The sequence below is a fragment of the Pinus tabuliformis genome, chromosome 8 (assembly GCF_031772625.1).
Source record: "Pinus tabuliformis cultivar Carrire ecotype Pingquan chromosome 8, CPIR1, whole genome shotgun sequence".
In the NCBI taxonomy this organism is placed as follows: Eukaryota; Viridiplantae; Streptophyta; class Pinopsida; order Pinales; family Pinaceae; genus Pinus; species Pinus tabuliformis.
In genome coordinates, this window is record NC_142294.1 from 1,229,235,414 (window position 1) to 1,229,262,156 (window position 26,743).

The 26,743-nt window shown below is 42.6% G+C and overlaps 1 protein-coding gene across 1 annotated transcript in view; it reads right to left on the reverse strand.

The window, feature by feature from the left end:
- LOC149239825 (uncharacterized) overlaps window positions 1–26,743 on the reverse strand; it is a 278,347-nt gene that overhangs the window by 160,040 nt on the left and 91,564 nt on the right. Inside the window, exons 2-3 of the mRNA XM_089373549.1 lie at window positions 15,627–15,990; window positions 13,806–15,083 (exon numbers count right to left, since the gene is read on the reverse strand). Coding sequence (XP_089229675.1) covers window positions 13,806–15,083; window positions 15,627–15,731 — 1,383 coding nt within the window. The 5' untranslated portion in view covers window positions 15,732–15,990. The remainder of the gene's footprint in view (window positions 1–13,805; window positions 15,084–15,626; window positions 15,991–26,743) is intronic.

Here is a 26,743-nt window from a genome sequence, read left to right on the forward strand (position 1 = left end):
CTCGACACTTATAGGAAAATTCCCCACAGCCAAGCCAAGATCTAAGCTCTGATACCACTACAATGTTCCAAACTTGGGTAAACAGTGATATGTAAAGCAAAAACAAATACAACACCAGAAATTTTAAACATTCAGCAAATACACATAAAAACTCCAGAAGCAAGAACCAACTAAGCCATTTTATTAATCCAATGGAGCAAGTACAATAGTATGAAGAAGTGCATTTGGGCTTACCTCAATGGCAAGCGGGATAGAACCCAGGTGATAAAACAATAATCTCAAACGTTGCTAATAATTGCTCTAATGATGCTCTGCGCTACCCAGAAAACTACACAGTTGGCTGAAAAGGGACTGCTAGAAACCCCACCTCCGGTGCTCAGAAAATGCTGCAAAATTAACCCCAAGCTCCTTGACCAAAACCAACCAAAACCTAGAAATGGTTTGGTTTGGTTCCGACCTCCCAAAATCTACCCCCAAGAGGCCCTACGCCCTCCAAGACTGTTGAAGCTCACGACTTGCAAATATACCAACAAAATCCTCCTCCAATGCTCCGAAAAATAGCAATCACCTCCACTACTGTTACCCTTGTCTCTCTCGACAAGTATCAACCTCAATAGCTGAAACTCCACCTCCCACGTGTGCACAATATTCTCCCTCTGCGCTGGCCCTGGAAGTGCGAAAACCCCACTAAATAGAAGCTCTTTCTATCGGCTCCAAAACGCACCCAAAATGCAGCAAAACACCCAAGCCTCCCTTCCGAAATTTCTCCCAGCCAAAGCTCCTCTGAAAGATGTCAAAATCACAATTCGGCCTCACTATGTCATGTCCCTTCTCAAATGTATTAGTCACAAGGTGCAACTACACAATTTTTGCATCATTTTTGGCTTAGGAGGAGGACCCCACATGCAGAACTTAGGAACTATAGGCAATTCGACTTCATTTCTGGCAACTAGTGGAATGTGGGGGCCACCCACATGCATAATTCGAACTTGGCCAAGGAATGCATTGGAGGGAATTGAATTAGTGGAAGGAGAGGCCCACAAGAAACTAAGGGGACCCAAGGTGATAAAAGAGGAAGGAGCTCTCATTTTGCGGCATCCTAATCATTTGACAAACAAACTTACCTTTGTACGCTCTGCTGCTTAGCGAGTCTACCGGTTGTTTAACCACGAGTCTTCCGCAGGGAAGATTCAACCTCTACTTCGGGGGACTATCCGTGCCCGCCCTAGGGAGGTTGTTCCACAGAGATTGCAGGAGTTCCAGCATCGACATACATTCCATCCAGCCACGCAAAGGAGGAGACTGCGTACTTTCTGGGTAGCCAAAAACACGCAGAAGAGGATTGAGCCAGTCGGGAGGTCCCTAGCTTGCTGGAGTTCCGGGAGCAGGAAAGGTAGTGGGTTGAGGACATTTTCTCTGAGTTTTTCAGCCAGCCAGTCAGTGATTACAGCAGTACACATTTCTGGGCAGAGACCTCTGGCAGCAAATTCATGGGGCTTAGGAGAGTAGCCATCCGGGCCAAGGATCATCCAGGGAGCAAGGAATCAGTTATCACAGTTGAACCCAGCATTTAAGGGGTGTTTCCAGGTGGATTTGAAGCCTATTTCCTGCAAATCGAATTTGGCAGTAGCAGTTGGAGAGGGGCTCCAAGGAGGCCGAAAATCCAAAGTCAAAACTAGATAAATTCCCTTTTGGGTTTTTCTAGGTTTTGTCCAAGGAGTCTAAGTCTGAAATGACAGAATTTTATGGGCAGTTTTTGGGCACATTCCAGCAAGTCGAAGACAACAAAACAATAGTTTTACTGGGACATAGCAGAACAGAGTGGTGCAGCAACTGAGCAGCCATCACCTCAGCTATTCCCTCACCTCGGTTTGGTCCAGCTTGTCCTTGAGACAAGCCCAGGTGTGCCACTTCATTTATATTGTACCTATGCTCTCAGATTTTATAACATATGGCTCAGAAGTTCCAGATTTACAATGTTTTATGGGTGTATAATGCATGCTTTTAATTTTATGTTGATGCACTGTTTATTTGTTTAAAATATCACTTAAATCCTTACTTGGGAACATTACAGTGGTATCAAAGCCTAGTTCTTGGCTCAGTTGTGGGGTAGGTTTCCTATGAGAGGAGAAGATCGGGAGAACATCACTTACTGGAGGCAGAGGTACAGGAGCAGAGAAAGGGAGCTAGAAATTACACCAGACACGGAGGAAAAAGGGAAAGCAATGGCCGAAGAGGAGGAAATGGCAGAGCCCAAGAGCAGGGAGGAGATGGCTTTTGATAGCCTCTTGAGGGCTTTGAGTGACTTGGCCAAGGGGTAGAAAGACATGCTGGAGGAGATCAAATCACAGAACAAAGACAGGGCCACACCTAGAGGGTTTTTGTGTGGAGAAACTTTCGGGGCTTCTCAGCCTTTCGATCACCCCTCACCAGCAGCACAGCGCCCTTTAGTGAGTATGCCCACTAGGGCTACACTACCCTCTTTCGTGCTAATAGCACAAATCAAACCAGCAAGGGAGGAAGACACTCCCTAGATGGGGGACTACTTCAGAAAGTGGCAGGGGATGGACAAAGATTTCAAAGAAGCCCTCTCCTTCAAAGATTACTGCAAGCTCAAGCAAAGTGAGAGGAACAATGGGTACGGAAGACAAGGGACCCAAAACTATGAGCTGCAAAGAACTATAGGGAGGATGTATTTCCCTACATTTGATGGCACTGCCAAGTGCACAGCCAGGGCTTGGGTTGAAAAGATGGACACATACTTTCAACTCAATCAGATGACGGAGCAGGAAGCCATTAAGATGGCAGCGCTGCACTTGGAGGGGGAAGCCCATGACTGGTGGTTTCACGGCCTAACCACTTTGGGGCATGCCCAGATAGTTTCTTATGAGGACTTCACCAGGAGGGTGGTGGAGCGATTTGATCAGAGGGATCCGGAGGCATCTTTCAGGGAGTTGACACAACTGCACCAGACAGGCAACCCAGAGCAGTGATTTTCCGATTTTCTGCTTGTCAGTGATGGTCCCAGATCTGTCCTAGGCAAGGAGGGTATACACCTTCATTGAGGGGTTAGTGATGGTCCCGGATCTGTCCGAGGCAAGGAGGGTATACACCTTCATTGAGGGTTTGCTTGAGCCTCTGCGTGGACTGGTGAATTCACGCAGAGCCTCTGTGTGGACTGGTGAATTCACGTAGAGCCTCTGTGTGGACTGGTGAAGTCACGCAGACCTGCTACGCTGCAGGAAGCAGTGGTGTGCGCTAGAGATTTACAGGGGGCCATCCCCAAGACCAGAGCACCATTTCCTGCATGGACCCCTTTCCCACAAAAGGGGCATGAAACTAAACCCCACCATCGAGGACCACACAAGGGAGGGGCAGCTAGATGAGGAGACACGGAATTACCTAAGGAGGAGGAAGTTATGCTTCACATGCAAAAATCCCTGGGCACCAGGCCATATAGGTGCACAGCGAGTAGAACACATTACATTGAGGTTATTGATGTCTTTTCCAACAATGACGAGGAGGACGAGGTGGAGCAGGATTGTGGTGGGATAGATGGAGAGAGTTCGGGGACAGAGGGCCACCACCGCCACCTCCACAAGGAGGGGCATCTCTTGCCTCATTAGGAGGATTCCTTGCTTCTCTATGCGAGATTCCTAATTTTTTGACACTCAAGATCAGAGGTAGGGTACAGGGACAGAGGGTGTCGGTATTGGTGGATAGTGGGGCTACCCACAACTTCATAGATGCACAGCTAGTCCAGAGGAGGGGCCTCACCATGGCAAAGTTTGAGGGGTTCTCCGTCATAGTACCAAGTGACCGTACCATCCAATGTACCAGACACGTGCCCTCCTTGACAATAATTATGGGAAACTACTCGATGACGGACCACTTCTTTGTGGTCGATGTGCCAGACACCAACGTGGTGATGGGTGTCCAGTGGCTGTAGTCCCTTGGGCGAGTCACGACGGATTGGAGGAAACCTGAGATGGAGTTCATGGGGCCAGATGGCAAACTAGTGTTCTTGAGAGGCATGTAGTCTTATCTGCCTTAGACAGTTTCGGCCCACAGGATGGAGGCAGATCTTCGACATGGGGACATTGCATGGGCAGTCAAGTTGAGGATCTCAAAGATTAGGGGACAAGCACAGTCACCACCAACAGACATACAAGCTCTACTGGACAGGTACGCAGTAGTGTTCAGAGACATTCCATCAGGACAGCCACCAGATAGAGGGTTTGAGCACACCATTGAGTTGGTGCCGGGTATACAGGCAGTCATCACTACTCCTTACATGCACCCCAAAGCCTATAAGGACGAGATAGAGAAGGCTATCCAGGAGCTTCTTGCGTTGGGCCACATCAGGCCTAGTTCCAGTCCTTTCGCTTTTTCTGTAGTGCTGGTGAAGAAGAAGGATGGGACCCTCAAGATGTGTATCGACTACAGAGCCCTTAACCGAAAGACCCTCAAGAACCGGTACCCCATTCCCTGCATTGATGAGTTGATGGATGAGCTTAGAGGAGCCAAGTACTTCTCTAAGATTGAACTGCGTTCGGGGTACCACCAAATCAGAGTTCGGGATCAAGACATCCCAAAGACAGCATTCCGATGCCACTATGGGCACTTCGAGTTTTTGGTCATGCCATTTGGGTTGAACAACGCTCCAGCCACATTTCAGTCTTGCATGAACCATATCTTTCGGGGGCAGCTAAGGAGGTTCGTGCTAGTATTTTTTTATGATATCCTGATCTATAGCCGGACATGGGAGGAGCACCTCCAACACTTGGAGGAGGTACTGTGCATTCTGGAGCAGCAATTTTATGCCAAGCTCTCCAAGTGCGAGTTTGGATTGACGAAGATGCTTTATCTCGAGCATATCATTGGAGCAGACGGGGTGAAGGTTCACGGGGAGAAGATCCGGGCCATCTGGGATAGGCCAGTACCCCAAGACGTGACCACACTGAGAGGCTTCTTGGGCATTTGCACTTACTACAGGAAGTTTGTCAAAGGGTTCTCATAGCTGGCAGCACCCTTGACCGACTTGACCAAGAAAGGGGAATTTACATGGACTGATGGAGCACAAGCTGCCTTCGATCGCCTCAAGGAGGTGATGAGCAGTTGCCCTGTTCTGGCACTCCCGGATTTCTCCCAACCATTCACAGTGGAGTGTGATGCATCAGGGGTAGGAGTTAGAGCCGTATTGTCACAGGAGGGGCACCCCATAGCTTTCGAGAGTCAGAAATGAGCTGTCATATTCCATATATAACAAGGAGATGCTGGCCATTATGCATGCATTGGCCAAGTTCCGCCAGTACTTGGTGGGCAACCGATTCCGAGTGAAGATTGATCACAATAGTCTTCGACATTTCCTGGGGCAGTAGGGCCTCAATGACAAACAGCAGAGATGGGTTAGCAAGGTGCAGGCCTATGACTTTGACATTGAGTATGTGCGGGGCAAGCACAATGTGGTGATCGATGCTCTATCCAAGAGACCAACTGAGTTATCTCTCATGAGCATCTGCCAGGATTGGAAGGCTCAGTTGTTGGTAGAGTACTACAAGGACAGGAAGGCCTGCGAGGTGCTGGAGGGGACACATGCAATGAGTGTTACCGTGTGATGGATGAAGTCATCTATTACAAGGGGCACATTTACTTGGTGCCCAACTCGCAGTTGAGAGTGAGGGTACCCCAGGCAGCTCACGATTCACCACTGTCCGGACACCAGGGGTTCCGGAAGACTTACATGGCTGTTCGAGAGAGGTTCACGTGGAAAGGCCTCAAGGAGGACGTGCTACAACTCGTAAGGAAGTGTGAGGCCTGCCAGCAAAACAAGGGGGAGCTGACTCACCCTGCAAGGCTACTACAGCCACTTCCCATTCCAGAGGGGAAATGGGAAAGTATCTCGATGGATTTCATCACTGGGCTCCCCAAGGTACAGGGAAGGATTGCATATATGTAGTGGTCGACAGGTTGACCAAATTTTCCCACTTCTTCGCCATCCCCACTAGATACACGACTACCCAGGTTGCCGAGTTGTTCTTCTGGGAGGTTTTCAGGCTATATGGACTCACCAAGAACATTGTGAGCAATAGAGACAGAAGATTTATGGGTGGCTTTTGGCAGGAGCTCTTCAGGTTGGTTGGGACAGAGCTCACTCCTAGCACCAGTTATCACCCTCAGACGGACGGCCAGACGGAGAGGGTCAACCAATGGTTGGAGGGGTACCTGAGGAATTATGTGACAGGTCAACAGAGGACGTGGATTCGGTGGTTGCACTTGGGCGAGTTTTGCTACAACACCACGCACCACATGTCTATCGGTATGACTCCTTTCCATGCCCTTTATGGTTATGATGCACTAACTTTTGCTGATGTTATTTTCGGAGACAGTCAGGCCCCAAAGGCCAAAGACTAGGTCCAAGAGAGCCAAGATATCCTCAAAGCTCTCAAGGATAATCTAGCGACAGCCCAAAATCAGCAAAAATTGTATGCAGATTGGCACAGGATAAAGAGGCACTTTGAGGAGGAGGACCTAGTATACCTCCGCTTGCGGCCTTAAAAACAGTCTACGCTGAAACATAAGGGGACCGAGAAGTTACAACCATGCTTGTATGGGCCCTACCAGGTGACTAGGCGGGTTGGGGCGGTGGCTTATGAGCTAGAGCTGCCTCCGGGGAGTAGAATCCATAACGTATTTCATGTCTCATGCCTGAAGAAAGTGTTGGGACAACAGGTGACCGCCGCAGCTGATCTACCCCCATTGGATGATGAAGGCCATTTGGTGTTGGAATGAGAGGTCATTCTGGAGAGTAGGGAGAGGAGGCTGAGGAGAAGAACCATCAGGGAGTTCTTGGTACGTTGGAAGAACTTGCCGAATGAGGATGCCACCTAGGAGGGTGAACACATACTAGAGCACCTGGCTTTGAGGTTGCTTGAGGGCAAACAACATTTGGGAGGGGAGGACTGTCATGTCCCTTCTCGAATGTATTAGTCACGGGGTGCAGCTACACAATTTTGACATCATTTTTGGCTTAGGAGGAGGACCCCACACGCAAAACTTAGGAACTATAGGCAATTCGACTTTATTTCTGGCAGCTAGTGGAATGTGGGGGCCACCCACATGCATAATTCGAACTTGGCCAAGGAATGCGTTGGAGGGAATCGAATTAGTGGAAGAAGGGGCCCACAAGAGGCTAAGGGGACCCAAGGTGATAAAAGAGGAAGGAGCTCTCATTTTGCAACATCCTGATCACTTGACAAACAAACTTACCTTTGTATGCTCTGCTGCTTAGCGAGTCTACTGACTATTTAGCCACGAGTCTTCCGCAGGGAAGATTCAACCTATACTTCGGGGGACTATCTGTGCCCGCCCTAGGGAGGTTGTTCCACAAAGATTGCAGGAGTTCCAGCATCGACATACATTCCATCCAGCCACGCAGAGGAGGAGACTATGTACTTTCTGGGCAGCCAAAAACACGCAGAAGAGGATTGAGCCAGTCGGGAGGTCCCTAGCTTGCTGGGAGTTCCGGGAGCAGGAAAGGTAGTGGGCTAAGGACATTTTCTCTGAGTTTTGCAGCTAGCCAGTCAGTGATTACAGCAGTATGCATTTCTAGGTAGAGGGATTGCACAGAGGCCTCTAGCAACAAATTTGTGGGGCATGGGAGAGCAGCCATCCAAGCCAAGGATCATCCGGGGAGCAAGGAATCAGTTATCACAAGTGAACCCAGCATTTGAGGGGTGTTTCTAGGTGGATTTGCAGCGTGTTTCCTGCAAATCGAATTTGGTAGTAGCAGCTGGAGAGGGGCTCCAAGGAGGCCAAAAATCCAAAGTCAAAACCAGAGAAATTCCCTTCTGGGTTTTTCTAGGTTTTGTCCAAGGAGTGTAAGGCGGAAAGAACATAATTTTCTGGGCAATTTTTGGGCACATTCCAGCAGTTCGAAGACAGCAGAACAGTGGTTTTACCAAGACAACGAAGTGCAAAGTGGTGCAGCAAATGAGCAGCCATCGCCTCAGTTATTCCCTCACCTAGGTTTGGTCCAACTTTTCCTTGAGGCAAGCCCAAGTGCACCACTTCATTTATATTGTACCTATGCTCTCAGATTTTATAATATATGGCTCAGCAGTTCCAGATTTACAGTGTTTTATGGGTGTATAATACATGTTTTTAATTTTATGTTGCTGCATTGTTTATTTGTTTAGAATATCACTTAAATCCCTACTTGGGAACATTACACACTGTGTCCTCTAGGAATACGCACCACCTAGAGGCACTAGATACAACTGCTGGAAATCACAATGAAAACCTCCTCCGAAATAATATAGATGAACCTCTCTAGGGTGGTGTTCGAAGTCCCCCGAAGAAAAGGTGAGCCCTCTACTTGAAGAACTCTTGCTAAATAGCAAGTGACTCGGCTAAGCAGCTCGAGCAACCAAAGAGAAATTCGATATGCCAAAGATCCTCAAATGAGAAGTGTTGCCTTCCTTTTATAGATTTCGTGGAGCTCTTTTCGCTCCATTTTCCCTCCATCATGGGTCCCTCACTTAACCATTGACTTCCCTCTCATGCAATTTGAACTAGGGAGTGCGTATTTCCCTAGTGTGAGTGGCCCCCACATATAACTTAACCAAACCAAAAAGAACTTGATACTAAAGTCTAAGTCTCCTAATAAAATTGAATGAGCCCCATCTCCTCCAAAATTGGCCCCAAAAGAAAGAGATTAATCCTGTTCCAAATCAATTTAGGAAGGGACATTACATAAATCTTGATTTAGCCCCATCTCAGTCAACTAAACAGCCTGGGCCATCTCAAAAAGGTCTTGCAAAATGGTTCACAAAGACACTTGAAAGTGTTCGTCCTAATGAGGTTGGAAAGGCAGGAACAAGAAGCGCTATTAGACAGAATGGAGGTGATGTAGATGATCCCGATTCACCTATTGATATGAATGTTTCATATGATTGTGAATTAAATTTGTTTACAAATTTTGAACCAACTTCCTTCAAAGAAGTTGCTTACAGATTTTGAACCAACTTCCTTCAAAGAAGTTGCTTCTCATGATGAATGGAAAGAAGCAACGCAAAAAGGGTGTGATGTGCTGATAAAGAATGGAACCTAGAAGCTGGTGGATCCTCCATTGGGAACTAAACTGATTAGCTGCAAGTGGATCTTTAAGAACAAGTATAAAGCAGATGGCTCACTTGACAAGCATAAAGCTAGGTTCGTGGCAAAAGCTTTCGCATAGAAGGAAGGGATTGATTATGAGGATATTTTTGCCCCCACGGAAAAATGTGCTACTATTTTGGACTCTCTTTGCCTTGGCAACTCAAAATGGTTGGAAAGTCCATCAAATGGATGTAGAAACTGCTTTCTTGAATGATGATTTGAAAGAGAATGTTTTTATGTCCCAACCAAAAGGATTTGTTGTGAAGGGACAGAAGCACAAAGTATGTAATCTTTCCAAATCCTTGTATGGCCTCAAACAAGCACCGCAAGCCTGGTACGAGAAATTGAATAAGCATCTTCTAAAACTAAATTTAAAACATTATGATCTTGATGATGCAACTTTGTTTGTCAAGAAAGTTGGAAAAACAGTTGTATATCTTGTGGTGTATGTAGATGATCTATTGATAATAGGTAACAATGAAAATTATATTGCATCCATAAAGAAATAATTGAAGAAAGGTTTTGAAATGACAGATTTCGGATATGTTCACTACTATCTTGATATTGAAGTAACCCAACATCCAAAGTTTATATTCCTCTCTCAAAAGAAGTACATTGGAGACTTGTTAAACAAATTTGGCATGATTGAGTGCAATCCTTTGACCACTCCAGTGGAATAAAATTTAAAACTCACATCTATAAAAGGAAATGAATTTGTGGACGCAACAAAGTAGAGACATCTCGTAGGAAGTCTTAACTACCTGACTATTACTAGACCGGACATTTCATTTTTTGTTGGAATCCTCTCCAGGTTTATGCAGAAGCCTTGTGAGCGTCATTGGTTTGCTACAAAAAGAGTTCTAAGGTACTTGAAGGGAACTCAAGACTTTGGACTCAAGTATACACAAGTGGATGACTTTAGCTTGATTAGATACTCTGATTCAAATTTTGATGGAGATAAAGAAAATGGAGTATCTACTTTAGGTTATGTTATGAGTCTTGGATCAGGAGTTGTCTCCTGGAGGTTACCTAGACAGTCAATTTTAGCCGATTTCACAACTAAGGCAGAATATGTAGCAATTGCAAAAGCAATGAAGGAAATTGTGTGGCTCGGGAAAATTTTGGAAGACTTGCAGGAGAAACAAGTGCATTCTACTCCTCTTTTGATTGAAAACAATTCTACAATAAAGTTGGCCAGCAACCCAAAGTGCCATGATCAAACCAAGCACATCAATACAAAGTATCATCTAATTCGACATCATGTTGAGGCCAAGGCTATTGACTTACGCCATTGTTCCATAAATGAGCAGATTGCAGACATCTTCACCAAAGCGCTTGGAAAAGAAAAGTTTGAAAGATTTAGAATGATGCTTGGAATCACCAACATCCCTTCAGGTTAAGGGGGAGAATGTTGACACCTAATCTTTGGGATTCGAAAATTCTTGTAAATAATGTAAATAGGAAAATAAAGAAGATGAAAAGACATTGGAATATGAATTCCAATAGTCTCCCTCTCCTCGTCTATATTCATGATTTTCTCTTAATGCAAAAAAAAAAATCATGGAGTTATTCAAGTTTGGCCTGACAATATTGACTCCATAGCCCTAGAAGGATAGTGGCAATGATCTTCATATCCCTCTACTGCCATTTTTTCAAAAACCCTAAAAATTCTCCAAAAAGAAACGCTTCACTAAGGCTACTATTGACATCATCTTGTGTTCTTTTTTACTAAGCCTTCGTGATCCTAGTAGGTAAGCCCTCCTTGAGTTGGAGGTGAGTCGGCCTAAAGCGAGAGGACAGGTTGTTGAGGTGACAGTGGGTGAGCCTCATAAAATGTTGTCATTATATTGTGCACTATAGATTGAGGATTTTATCATGCACATACAATTTGGGCAATAACAAGTCCCATGTAGGAAAGCCTCATCTTAAGGGCTATGAGCTCGAGGTTAATGCAGCCAATGTAAAAATTGAAATAATAAAGCTCGAGCCACGCCGCTCTGCAAAAAGAACCAATGTACCAAGTCACTTGCTTAACAATGCATATCTAATGAAAGGGACCAATCAAATAAAGAAAAATACAAGAAAAGGGGTGGTAAGAAAAAGGGCTAATGAATGGTAACTTAATACTAAGCACACCCTCTTTTTAAAGGACCTCATGTGGATGAATATCGTAAACAAAACTTATGTGGCTATGAGATTCAACTCATTAAGTTTTCATCCCTTAAAATCACATCCATCACATCACATACTCCTAAATTAGTGTCCTAGGAAATGCTTCTTGTCTTAGGAGTTGTAAGATGTAATAGAGTTTGATGTTATCCCCACCATGGTTAAACTTGGAAAATGGTATAAATACAATGAGTTATTGAGAAGTTAAAAGATGACATTTGATGATTCTGCATTTAAGGGCATTTATACCGAAACATGGCTCATCATTAGGTTGCACTGGGACATATGTACTTGCCTTGAGATTTGTGTACCTACAATGGGACTTGTACACTTGCATCAAGATTTGTGACTACCTTGGGATCCATGACTACTTAGGGTGTTTTGTACCTTTCCTAGGGCATTGTGATACTTGCATTGGGAGTTATGACAAGTCATACACCTCTTCGTGGATGCCACATGTGCCACATCATCATTCATTCAAAGGGTCAACTTGCTACCTTTTTACCATTTGACCAAAGTTGTTGCATTTGGAGCCACGCACACCTTCTATTCCACTTATTTGGCACCTTTCAAAAAATCCCCCACCCACTGAAAAAGAAAAAAAATGAGACCCAAGGGTGGGGTCGAGGGGCCGAGGTGGGCTTCGGGCTCAGTATGGGCTGAGGAAAGGCAAATATTAAAAAAGATAAGCCTAGGGTGGGGTCGAAGGGGCCCCAAACAATATTGGAGCATTTTTGGGGAGAAATTCACCTTGGAACATGTCTAGCTCACACGTGTGGGGTTTTTGAGCATTTCATGGAGCATTTTGAGGGGACAACCCTCCTATTTCCTTGGATCCACACTTTCGAGGATGTGTTAAGCATTTTGAGGATATATTGTTGTCTTTGATAAGTTTAAACCCTAAATGAGGGAGTTTGTTATATTTTGAGTCTTAACCATGTCTATCTCACTTTTGAGGAGGGCATCCACTTTGTAGAGGTATCTATTCTCTCCTATTGTACATGTGGCATAATTCCACCATATCATATTGTTGTTTACTAGAACCTCCCTAGTTTGTTAGAGGATATTATCCTTTTGAGCATAGATCTAAGTTTGTTAGAGATCTAATGCTATTTTATTGTAGAGGTTGTTGAGTTCTTCATCTATAAATAAGGGAATCCTCCTCATTGTAAAGTTGTTGGAAGTTATTGGAATACAATCTCTTTTGTTCTTGCCTCTTGTCTAAGGCTTTGAGGAATGGATAAGCAACCTTCTTGAAATGTGGCAAATGTTCTTGGAGCATACTAATTAAGTTCTTATTAAAGGTTTGGAATTGCCAAACAAAACTTGGGCACCATAGAGGAGTGGTATCACTACACTAGAGAAGGCACTCATAAAACCTTTTTGTTACGTTGTCTAAGGTGAAAGAATCCTTTATCTAAAATTTCTTGTGAACAAAAGAAACATTCAATCCATTTTAGGCAAAGAACACTCCCTAATCAACTTGGATGTAGTATGACTCTTGAAGACCCCTCCCTTCCACATTCTTGTGACATTTGGCTTGCTAAATCTAGGACTTTTTGGATCTTGTTTTGACATCCTTTTTTGTACTTTATATAGTTTTAAGAATCACCCTTTTGAGGTTGCATATTGAGCCCATAGCCCAACCAAAGTAAGGCACTGATCTTCCCTTTCATCCACCACCCAGAAATACAAAAAGAACTTTCAAAAAACTATTTCCATTTTACTGATATGATAATATCTCTTGTTCTCACTTCATATTACAACACATTGAGCTTGGTTAGCCATAGAAAATTCCCCCTTAACTAAGACCTTTTAGCCTAATGTGAAAAAGGCAAGACTGCTAAGGTAACAGTGAATAGTTTGCCTAAGTTGTCCTTGGAGTTTCACAATTTGTGCATAGGGGACTTTTGCACCAAGTGAAAACCTGGGAGGTAACAAAATGCATAATTTTTTGTTGAAAGTCCTTTAACATGCATGAGTATGAAGAACCCAAACTTTTAGGTAGATTTGTCGTCCAAAACCTGAATCATAGCACAGAGTTGAGGTTAACAATTTTAGCTCAAACTATGTTCATTTTGATTGCATGAAAATAACTCAGTTCTGTTAAAAGGGCATGTTTGACAAAATTATATATTTATATTACAGATTATTTTCATCCTTCTAGACATATGAAATTAAACAAAGTGACTCAGGCTGTACTTGATCTCTGTGAATACTAGTTCCTACTACTGAAAATGTCAACATCTTGCAAATCAATGATTTAATCAATAACTATTATGTTCTACATAAAAAAATTATTGAAACCTTGGGAACAAGGATGGCTTATCCATTGTAGGGCATGGTTTTCAAGTTAGAACACAAGAAAGCCTCAAAACCATAATTATTGTGTAACCATAACACTTTGTATACAGAAAAGCAGAAAATTTTAGAAGCAAATTGGCATCAAGGAGAAACATCAAAAGAGTAGAAGATACCTGCTCAGCCTGACTATTTGCAGAGGAGGCAGAAGTTTGTAATGCTTGCTTCTCAGACTCTTTAACTTCAACTTCAAGTATCATTAACTTCTCAGTTAATTTCTTAGTTTCTGAAACTGCACACATAAAAGCTTCTTTTGCTTCTTGGCATTTCATTTCTGTGTCCTTTGTTTGTGATTCAACTAACTCTTCAAGCTCCATGCATCTAGTAGTTGTTTGCTCTATTATGCTTTCTTGCATCGTAAATTGTTCTTCATAATTCTTCAGCCTAGTCTGAAGTTCAATTTCTTTAAATTTGGCACTCTCCAAATCTTGTTCAAGGGCAGACAAATTATCTCGGGTTTCCATTAGAATTTTATCCGAGCTTGAATTTTTCCCTAACTTAGAAATTTCTTCTGGAGATGGGTTCAATTCTTCCTCTTTCATGAACGCCTTTGTATCTGTCTTCTTCAAGGTGTCTTCTCTTTGATCATTCAAAGAAACATTTCCACAAAGCCCATGAAGCTGTTCTTTGAGAGAATCTATGATTTGTTCCATTTGCTTTGCACTTGATTTGGACAACTTGGGAAAATTTTCAGACTCTGTGGCGCTATCTCTCTCCTTGACAACAATTTCATTGCCTTGTTCAGTAAATCTTTCATATTCCTCAGATTTATTGATTGGAGATTTCAGCTGGCTCTCTAGATGTTGCAACTTATCTGTCAGCTGGGTAAAATCCATTTCTTGTTCGCTGAATGTATCTCTTGCATCATTCAACTTATCATTCTTCATTGCTCTCATCTTCATCTCCTTTTGAAGAAGCTCTGTTTGCATGTCAAATTTCTCTTCAGCTATTTTTGCCTTAAATTCGGCAGTTGCAAGCTGTTCTAGCAAAACTGCTTCCTTTTCTCTCAAGGCTAGAACATCTCTCATCACATTATCCAATTTTTCATTTGCTACTTTTGCCTCAAGCTCAAGTTGTGCAATCTTAGATTGAGAATCACTAAGTTGACTTTTCAAGTGTCTCACCTCTATTTCAAACATCTTCAGTCTTTCTTTTGCTTTCAATGCATATTCCCTTTCCTTTGCATCTTGGCTCAACTTTTCTTGATACAAACCGACTTGTTCTAATTTTTCTTCAGCATGCATTTTTACAATATCCTTTGCCTGCAGTAATTCAGTTTCTAGCCCAATTTTATGTTGAGCAAGCTTCAGCTTCTCCTCAAGCTCTGTGATTTTATCAGTTGCATGTAAATCTCCATTCACCAACGATGCTTCCCACATTGTGTTTTCAACAACCTGAAACCAATTACAAAGCCCTGACATTATTAGAAGTCTGTTTTGAAGGGCCTAGATATGATTATATAGTGTTTATCCTTCCTGGATGAGGTAATAAGAGGAATCCTAGATAATCAGAAGCCACCAATAGTGATTATGACCCAGAATTCTCAATTGTGGACACAATTATTCATGGCAATAGAGTCTACTTGCATGTTTATCGAGTACAATTCCACAGGGAATTGGACTCCAGGCCACCTGTTGCATTTGCCGCCCTCATACCATCAGACCAAATTGACTTTCATTATTTAAACATTCTAAGTATTTATGGATCTGCACTAACAGTTTTGCAATCAAAGAATACTTCACCCATAAAAACCCATTTGAAACAAGTCATGTATTCTAAAACTGGCTGCCAGTGCAGATCCAATTTCTTTTAAGGGACTGGCCCAGGCTTCCAAACATGTAGTTATTTGATAGAAGTTAGAACCACGAAGAATGCCCACATGAACTTACATTAAAGAAAGATTGTTACCAAGAGAACCAGTAGCAGCCATTTCTTACCTCCAGAGTTTCCTCAAGAAATGCATCAGCATCCACAGTATTTTTTGACATTCCTTCTGGATTGATTTGCATAAGCTCCGACCCCTGCGCAAACTCTGCTTCCATTTTTCAAGTCCCTAATTCTTCAAAATCATCAATTCACAGACAAGATTTGACACCTCTTCTTTCATAAACAGGAGTACCTTCTTCTATTTTAAAAAAGCTTTGGTTTGCCTTTAACAACCCGCTTTAATTATTTAACATTTGTTCATGTGTCACTTCATACATTGTTAGTCACTTCTTTCCAAGAAAGACAATATGAATGAAGAATTGCATCCTTAGTTTTGAACATTTGCTTCAAGCTTCGTACTTTCCATCCACACACCTGAAATAAAGTACAAGGGAAGGAACAGAAGTAAAAATATAATTTTGAATTCAAGCCATGTTCAAAGGAATCCATTAAGCCATGAGTTCATCCAAGGTATCACACTCTGATTGTTCTTAATTGAAAAACATTAAATGCTATAGCAAAGCTTAGAAGAAAATAAGGATCCTCTGGAACCAACTTGCAACCTGAAAGACAAAAGTGTACAATACTACAAATATCTACAGAAGTGAGTCTGCAAACATCTCCAAAGGTTCTTCTCAAACACAACATATTGTACAACTGCATTTTCAATGACAGACACAGCTGAGACTGACTTATTTTCGAAAAATCTCATTAATAACTACATATTAGTGTGTTTGAACTTTGAACTTTGGCTACTTTATGAACCATTCTGAAATAATGTAGAATCTTTCTGATCAATCTACAAAAGGAGTTTTCTGTAGGATTCTTCCAGAAATTTATCTTTTATTTCCAAAAATGCAGCATATATTCCATTCATTATTAATATACATGTACATTGCCTATAGGGCACTGGTTCATTGGTGAAGTCAATGGAGTATTAAGCCATCTACCACAACTACCCCACAGCCCCCACCATATAACACACAACCCACGGCGCCCCCCCCCCCCCCCCCCAACAACAACAAAAAAACTGAAATTGTATGTCTGGAAAGGGATTAGGCTGGGGGCACGTCCCAGGATTTGGTGGAGTAGATGCCACTCACATTTAGTACCTAAGCCAATGGAAGTGTGTGTTATTCGGTGCAGCCCTCAGGGCATGTTTCTCAAAGCTATTTCCAAACACACACATGTATGAAGATCAACAGATTCAAGAGCCAATAGGGGCCACACCAGAACTCCTGGCCTTCATAAGCCAGGAGCACCAACATATGTTCTTCAACTCCAAGTAGAAGGAAATATATATCTCTAAGTTGCACTAGAACGGATACAGATACGGGATTTGAAACGGATACAGCAAAATTTCAAAAAATCTAGATAGGATACGGCAAGGAAATGGCATATATATGTGTGTGTGTGTGTATGTGTATAACAAAATAAGAATTTCATATTACCATTCATCTTTTAGAATCTAGATTCTATATCTAAAAATACATAATCATCATCATGAATTCAGCATAAACAAATCATCATCATCAATTCAGCATAAACATTGTCATCATCATTAATGATTATTATAAAATTCATGATTCAACATATCATCAAGTTTTTGTTTCAAATTTCAATCATCAACATGACAACATCATCACCAAAATTAATGATGCACACTACATAGTACAAACTACAAAGTACAAAATGAACTATGACTGGCAGTCTACTATCATATGGCATATTAAGGTATTCATTGTTCATTGTTCAAAAGTTTAAAACACCATCATAAATTACATTTACATATCATCAAATGTCTTCATCCATGTCATTAAGAACCACATCCTCTCCAAGTCAGGGAACTTTGGTTCAACATCCCATAGTTTGGTGGGCCTAAATTTATATTCATCACTCTTGTGTGACAGAAGGCGAAGGTTTGAATGAACATACACTAGTTCCTCAACCTTCTTGAAGAGGAACTCGCAACCTATGACAAGATCCTGATGGCCATTTTTTGGATGTGGAAGTTCCCCACCATAGTAGTTCCACCAAGAAATTGGACTTAATCTAGTCTTATTCTGCATACAATCAATATCAGCACCCAAACTGTCTGATCCCACAAAATGAGCAAACTTTTAACAAACCCAAATCCCAATTTCAGGATCTACAAAAATCTTTCTAAAAGCTTTTTAAAATCCTTGTGAGACTTTTGGGTCTTTGTTTGGTACAGTTCTTTCTGGATCACTTAGCAACTCTACATAATAATATTTTGGATTCACTACATAGGCCAAAATGTGCAATGGGGCGGTCATCTTGTTCCACCTTTTGGTCAATATATATTTTAATTCTCTGTAAAAGACTTCATTTGGGTCTTTCTCCTTGGCATTTATAACCACCCTTATCTTCTCTGTCATGGAACCAATGCCCTCATAACCTCTCCCAAATTAGGCATATTTGTGTCAAACATGCGAAGCAAATCCACAATTGGCTTAGTAAATGCCAAGTGGTACTCCACCCTATCCCACCATTCATCATCAACAACCAACCTTTTCACTGCTTGTGCTATTTCAGATTGGGATTGCCTCTATTGACTCCAAAGAGAATTGCATACCATTGATTGTAATTCTTCTTTCACCTGCATAAACCTTGGTAAGACTATGATGTGAGAAGAAAAACAAATATTGGCAACCTGCATGTGCCAATGTTTCAATAAATTAAAAATAATAATTGATTGAATACCTATTATGATTCACAAATCATGACATTTGAGAATCCAATTTACATATTTGAATTTAGAGTCATAGAAATTAGAATTTATGAAATAAACTTTAAAGTTTAGGTACCTTAAGGAGCTCCAACTTCGCAAATTCCTTGTAGATGCCTTGGGACATGTGGTGGTTTGTGATGAAGGCTTGAATTTCTTTTGCCTCCTCAAAAATAACTCGAATCCACTCAATTTGCTTCCCCATCTTGCTCAACATGAGGTTCAATGAATGTATAGCACAAGTGGTCCAAAAGATGTGTTGATATTTGCCTTCAACAATTAGGCCTACTGCTCTACACACCATTGCATTGTCAGTTATTACCTAGACAACATTTTTTGGCCCCACTAATTCAGTTGCTTCAATCAAGATGTCAGCAATGAATCGAGAATCTTTCAGCTACCCCTCACAATCCACTGCCTTCAAAAACATTGCCCCCTTTGGGCTCTGAGCAATCACATTCATCAAAGGCCTATTCCTTTGATCTTTCCATCCATCGAAAATGATGGGCACACCTTAAATGCGCCATGAATTACAAACGGGGCTTAATTTAGCCTCCAGATCTAAATTCTTATCACTCAACATTCTAGTGCAGATCTTCTCATATCCAGGGCTCTTGTACCCTTTTGAGGCTTCATTCACTGCTTTGATCATCTTTGCCCAGTAAGGAGATTGCACAAGGTTAAAGGGAAGGCCATTTGCATAAATGCATTGACCTATAGCTGCATCTTTCATCTGTCAAGTATCATTATTAAAATTCTTTTTAACCGACCCCAAATTAGACTGCTTTGAACCAGGGTTGCCAATTCCATAAGAGGGAAGTGGAGGCTTTGATGAAGATGATCCCAACCTTGTTGGTTGTTTGAATTAAGAGACGGGATTTGACTCATTTGCTTTAGCATCTACCTTATCTTGTTATTTCCAATATTTTACAAATTTTTCCTTGCTTAAACCTTTTCCCTCTGTCCCATTCTCTTTAGGTGGGACAGTGCATATTCGAATCTCATTGCCTCTTAACCCAAGTAAATGTGCTTTAACCCGGGTGTATGATCCCTTAAACTCCTTTTGACACTCACTACAAATCCATGCCAATGATCCCCCTCCTTGGATCTTCCCTACAATAGTTACATATTTCCAAAGTGGTGACTTTGGATCAACTTTAGGGATAGATTCAATTTCTTGTTCCTCACGAATGGCTGAAATTGAAGTTGCCATGATGATGATGTAAATGAAACTACAAAATAAAAATGACAATTACAAATTCAAACTCAAATAATTTTAAAATTTATAATTGTAATTTGTTTTCACAGTAGAAGATATTTTCCCCCTTCAATGAAAGTTGTTTTAAGAGGAATGGTATTCAAAGACTAGCCTTTCAAGTTTCATCTTATAAGTTATAAGTTTACAATAAGCACTATTCTTCTTGTACTTTTGCACAAATTTACTGATTCCTTCTGAGTCACAAATCCATATGCTCATAAAAATTACAAAACACACCTTTGGATTGTTAATTGTCAATTTTCTTAAAGTCGTCTTCTCTGCAATCTAGGTAAGACCTGTTACCGTTCAAACTAGCAGGGGACCTAAAGGGCCAATGTTAGGCCAAGGGCAACAAATGGAGACTTAGTCCACTGTCACCTCAACTAAGGCTCCCTTCTATTTATGGACTTTCATCAATGGGAGGAGACCCGGTATGTATGGAATCACTAGTGAAGGATAATTCAATGGATATGAGAGACCCAAATAAACCCTTTCCCAAAAGAGTTTGAAGGATGGAGCTTGCTTGCTTTCTAAGCAAAGTACTATGTATTCTAGGGAAAGGAAGAGAGGATTTTAGGGTTAGGTTTATGGGATAAGACTTGTGAAGGAGTTCCCTAATCCTAAATCCTTGTTAGAATTGGTATCCCAGATGGTTCCTGAAGAATGATATTTCAAAGGAGCGAGACTACACGGGGCCAAGTGGACCCAGTCTAGGATATGAGGAAAGTAAGTAGCAACCAATGATATTCTTACGCTAGACATGGTGGACGAAAGGATCAAAGAAATCATTTCACTTGATGATGTTATTTTGACCCTATGGGGTACTAGCGTTGGGGATGGTAGGGCGAGTTTGATCCCAGAGCTAGGGCTTGGCTTTTCTCCCAACTCCACTGTCGAAATGGCTTCAAAATTGGAGGAGAACTTGAGGAAAGGCCAGCACGGGAGACCCTAGGAGATCGGATTTTTTGGATGGCTAGCTTGTCGAGAAATTGTTGCCCTACGTACCCCAACTTGGCTAGACCTAGAAGGAGGTGAAAGAATATGAGTTTTGGTGACCACCCTTGGTAGATCAATGACTTAATCTTTGGGAGGATGGAGTCTATGATGAATATGAGTAGGATTTCTTGGTTCCCAGTCAAAGAGGCCTCAAGATATCTTCGCTTGCCTTCTAGGTCAAGAAGAAGCAACCTTGCAGCTTTTATACTTCGATGTGCAAAAGGAAATGGCTTATCAAGGTTGAATTCTTTAACAAAATTAATCCTAGGAGATTTCACTCACATTACATGGCCTATACATTGAGAGATGCTATAATAGAGACAAATTTCACAATTTTAAGCAGCAAATGCATGTAGCAATTAGCCCTAGAATAGCGAAAATCCCAGTCCAACGTATATGACAGAAGGAAACAAGAATAACATCAAAAATCATGTGCTTACATGTAACAGAGTATATCCAACCATTCACAATTGACAAGAGAGAAGCCCCAAGAGAAGATAAACCAATATCCACACATCAAAATTCATCCATAAAGCTCCAATTCATCCACTAAAAAAAAGTGCGAAATTCTCAAGAGAGAGAAGAGATCCAATCCAAAGTGATGATGAGTAAATGAGCTCATCTCACTTGTATTTATACACAACTTAGGAGTTCGAATTAGCCTCCTTGGCCTACATAAGTCCCAAAAATAAAATAAGGTTCTAATAATTCAACTTTTGGTGACAATCCCACCAAACTAGCTCATAAATGAAAAGGTAAGCCTCTCAAGATGTCAAATAATAATCTATCCATGTCGTACGGCCCTCTAAGAGGCCTAATGAGGTCCATGGGTGCCATAATGAAGAATAGGACCCTTAAAATAAGTGGACAAGGGATTGGCCTCTTGTAATAACCTGTGGTGCTCCAAATGACATGTGGGGGCACACAAGTGTCCTCATGGGTGTCCAAACAAATTGAAGATGCCTGTAGATCGCCTGCAAGGGCTAGAATGATGGTGTACGTGATGTCACATCATCGTGCAAGTCTTGGATCATCTGCCAAATGTATGGTGTAGATTTGGGGTCAGTTGGGCATGATGGATCGTGTGCATCCTCCTCGTCCAATAAGTGAACCGCGAGCAATCTCTAAACAGTTGTGGGGATCCATGGAGTGCAATTTGCTACTATGGAGGCACGTGGTTCTTAACACTCACCCTACATGTGCCAATGTAGCCCTCTAGAGGATTAGGACCCCGTATAGGGAGACCAAACCCAAGATGGAAACCATCTGCAATTCTGCATAAGATCCAATGTGTCTCCTAGCCTTCCAGTACAACAAGTCATTAGAGAAACCGAGTAAATGAGCTTACCTAATCATGGACCACAGGTGGGGACTTCATAATGGCCTGCCCTTCCATAATGGGCTTTGAGATGTGTCAATGTCTTCTAAACTCTAAATGGGGTTAACCAATAATCCTATTAGGTGGTTTCTACTTCTAAAGGGGATAATATAGTCCAGGCATGTCCTTCAAAATGTGGTGGCATGTGACTGATAGGTGAGTGAAATAGGGAATGAGAAGGGGCAACCCTGGGTCACATGCTGGGGTACAAGGGTAGTTAATAAGAGAGAAGCCCACGCTTGGGTTTATAATGTGTAAGAGGAAGAAATCGTGGTACATGAGGTGCCCCAGCCTTGATTTCTCCACCCTTCTTTTATGTCTTCTGCCTCTTTATGATTTTCTTTGATTAACCGCTTGGGGCTCAAGGGGTAGAGCATGATGTATAAGATGTAACAATGAATTCCCCCTCTTAAGGTGGGGTAGTTCATCCCCCACCAAGGTTTGGGAAAATCATGGGTTCCTATATGTAGGAACCAGGGTGATGGCCATGATGATGGGGTAGAGCTCATGTATTGGCTTTTGCCCACGTGCTAAATGTATTTATCTCGGCCATCTTTTGCATTTTATGGTAAATTTTCCTGTTGAATGTGGCCATATATGCTTTTATCTTTCTTTTCAGCCGCATCAACCTTCGGGCTTCATTCCAGGCCATGACCAAAGCTGTGGGCAAGGGGAAGGGGCAAGCTAACCCTATGTGGGCCCAGGCGGGAGAAATGATGAATGGGGTAATAATGAATGGAAAGAGGGTAATATAAGTGGACAAGTGAGCGAGACCATGCAACCAAAACCGAGGTTTCCCGTGAAATAACATCCTTGGAACCAAATGGTCAGTAAAAGAGATCCCACGGGACTAGAATCCAAGGTTAACTCCTAAAAGGGGTCTAGGGGACAAAAGCACAGACCTAGCCCATTCTTTCCACCGAATCCCCCCATTAATCCATGCCCAAAAGTGTCCATGATAAGAAAACTACAATACTCAATTTCCAAATGACAAGGCCGATCCAGGTGGATGTTGGTGGCCACCCACCTATCCCACTTGGACCCCCACAACTATCTCTTTTAGTTTTTCAGTTTCCTTATTTGTAGCACAATTTATTATGTTTGGCAGTTTTTCGGGTCTTGAACTTCCGGAGCCGTTTTGAGGCCCTAAACGATGTCTTTTGGGAAAATTGGGACCAACATGGGTCCATGGACCGATGTTGCTCATCCCAAAGTTGTAGTCCTCGGATAGATCTTTCTAATGAGATATTGTGCACGTCAAACAGAGATCGTATGCCAAAGTTACGACCCTGGGAAGTTGATGTACCAATTTACCCAAACGGGGCCCATAGTTTGGCGCTTCATCTCCTAGGATTAGGTTTTTGGATGTTTAGGGTCTTCCATTGTTTCTCAACAATAAATAGGCCTTCGAGTCTCATTGTAAGACAGTTTAGAGGCATGTAGCCACCACATCTCTTCTCAAAGATAAGCTACCATCGCCATAGCTGGTTTATTTCCATTTTTGTTTGTAAGCATATTCCAGTATTTTACATTGATAAAATGAAGTATTATTTCTGTTGCATCTCTGTATTTATGGTTATTTCTATAATTTGTTGCCTTCCTGTTTAAATCCGGATCAGTGGTATCAGAGCAGTCTGTTTTTTCTCTGTTTTTCTTTGCATGTCCCCAACGAGGTCGGGATATAAGGAGTTAGGGCTTGAACTGGTTGAACCTTTGCAAGACCAACCTCGCAAATCCCGACAGCCTCCCATGGCGGATGAAAAGAAAGATGAAGGGGAAGGAGATCCTATCAAAATCTTGCTCGAAGAAGCCCTCGAGCGAGAAAGAAACGCGATGATGGACAACTTTGCCCAAATCCTTCAGCGGCTACCCATGGGCAATGCATCTACTTCTAACAGCTACTCTAGAAGCGCCACACTCTTTAAGGTACAAGTTAACTTTGACATTCCCATATTCGAGGGTCAAATAGATGCAGACATTGTAGATAAATGGTTAAATCTACTAGAAGGATATTTCTCTGTTCATGATTTTTCCAGCCAAGAAAAGATTACTTTCGCTCTTCTCAAAGTTGCCCCCCACGTCAAAGACTGGTGGGAAACCTACTGCGAGCAGAAGGATGAGAGTACGGCCTCACTGTTTTCAGCCGCACCCACTTGGAATTCGTTTCGGGATGCCATTAAGGAGCAATACTACCTTGTCAAAAGCTGAGGATAAATACATAAAGTGGACCACGTTGCAGCAGGGAAGGGACCAAGACGTGCTGGAGTTTACCAATATTTTTCATACCCTTCGAACAATGTTGGGTATCAAGGATTCTAAGCTGCGTTTGGTACTCAAATACCGCGGCTGCCTACATAGGTACATCCAGGACGAGATGGAATTCCTGAACATCTCCTTGCTTGGCACAGCATACCGATATGCTGTCAAGATCAAGCAGAAGTTTAAACAAAAGAAGCAAGACTTTGGATTTGCGAATCCGAAGAACAAAGGACAAAGCCAAGGCAGGGTGACCCAAGACAACCCGTCGAAGCCGCAAGAAAAGAACAACCCCAGGAAGTCAAAGAAGGACACAGGAAAGTGGTGTGAGTTCCACAAGAGCCCCACTCATAACACAAGTGAGTATCGGACCAAGCAGTCGCTGGTGGCCGAGTTGAAGGCTTCAAAATCAGATGCATGTTCCGACCCTGAGTCAAAACCCAACAAGGGGAATGACAAAGGGAAGCAAATCATTGATGTAGAGCCCAATGCCACTGTTGCCACCGCCAAGGTCTAGAAGAATGATCCCGAAGATCCAGAGGAGGGGGAGCGTCTTTTCCACTCACAGATGTGGGTGAAAGGTTCACCGCTGCAATTCATTGTTGACAGTGGGAGCCAAAAGAACCTCATTTCAACAGAGGTCGTGAAGCGGCTGGGCCTACCGACCACACCACACCCGCAGTCGTACAACATCGGGTGGCTTCACCAAGGACGAGATCTCCAAGTCTGCCAGCAATGCCGCCTTCCCTACAGCATCAAGCCCTTCACAGACAAGGTATTGTGTGATGTTTCACTGCTTGATGTTTGTGATGTATTATTAGGCCAACGACATTTGTGGAAACAACATGTTGTGTGTGAGTCAAGGCCTCGCGCTGTTATTATTTCTTTGTGTAATACATTATACAGGATACCGGAGGTAGCCCCACCTACCGCCACTTCTTTGATCTCTGCTAAGAAAGGCAGTAAGATCATCTCCCAGACTAGGAAATTTATTTTCTGTCTGGTTCGCCCTCAAAGTAAGGGGAAGATCATAGCCACATCCATGGCCCCCGAGAAGGGTTCCTCCATGCAGCAGAAGTAGGTGGATACGGTCATGAAAGAAGACAGGGACATCTTCTCCTCACCCACAGGGGTACCGTTGCACTGTCAGGTCAAGCATTCGTCTGATCTGACTTCCGGAGCACCTCTACCCAACGGGCCGATCTATCGCCACTCCATTGTGGAAAATGCCAAGTACAAGTAGCGACATGATCAACATCGAGTGCCACACAAGTTTCAGGTGGGCGACAAAGTCTGGTTGCACCTGCAGAAAGAACGCCTTACAAGAGCCCATCGGAAGCTCAGACCACTCCGATATGGTCCTTACACCATTACCAAGGTTGTGGGAAACAATGCTTTGGAGCACAACATTTCCCCATTCCTTGTCTTGCACCGAGTGTTCAATGTGGACCGCCCTCGACCATGCTTCCTACCATTACTGGGCACATCAGAGGCTGCAGAACAGCTCACCAGGGAGCATGTTCAACAGAACTTTCCTCATCTCATGGAAGAACTCAACGCAATGGGGACCATTTCTTCCTAAGTGGGGATGAATAATCTAGGTGGATGTTGGTGGCCACCCACCTATCCCACTTGGACCTCCACAACCATCTCTTTCAGTTTTTCAGTTTCCTTATTTGTAGCACAATTTACTATGTTTGGCAGTTTTTCGGGTCCTGAACTTCCGGAGCCGTTTTGAGGCCCTAAACGACGTTTTTTTGGAAAACTGGGAGCAACATGAATCCATCATCCCAAAGTTGTATTACTTGGATAGATCTTTCTAATGAGGTATTGTGCGCATCAAACGGAGATCGTATGCCAAAGTTACGACCCTGAGAAGTTGATGTACCAATTTACCCAAACGGGGCCCATAGTTTGGCGCTTCATCTCCTAGGGTTAGGTTTTAGGATGTTTAGGGTTTTCCATTGTTTCTCAACAACAAATAGGTCTTCGAGCCTCATTGTAAGACAGTTCATAGGCATGTAGCCGCCACATCTCTTCTCAGAGATAAGCTACCATCGCCCTAGCTCGTTTATTTCCATTTCTATTTGTAAGCATATTCCAGTATTTTACATTAATGAAATGAAGTATTATTTATGCTTCATCTCTGTATTTATGGTTATTTCTGTAATTTGTTGCGTTCCTGTTTATATCCAGATCAAAGGCATACCTTTATATTCAGGAGGCACACCTTCAAACATACGATCATGGCAAATGGGTGAGGGACCACATGGTTGGCTCAAGTGGCGAAGAAAATGGCACAATGAGCTATTTGGTGGCTGCAATGGGCTGCTAACTACTGGTTGAGGACCATCTTGGAGAAAAATTCTCCTAGGGATATTACCAACAAAATGGTGGGTAACAAGGCCCAAGGGCATTTATATTGTAAATTATTGGATAAATGAATGCTAGACAAGTACTAAATAGTTAGTTCTCGTAAACATAGGGGTTC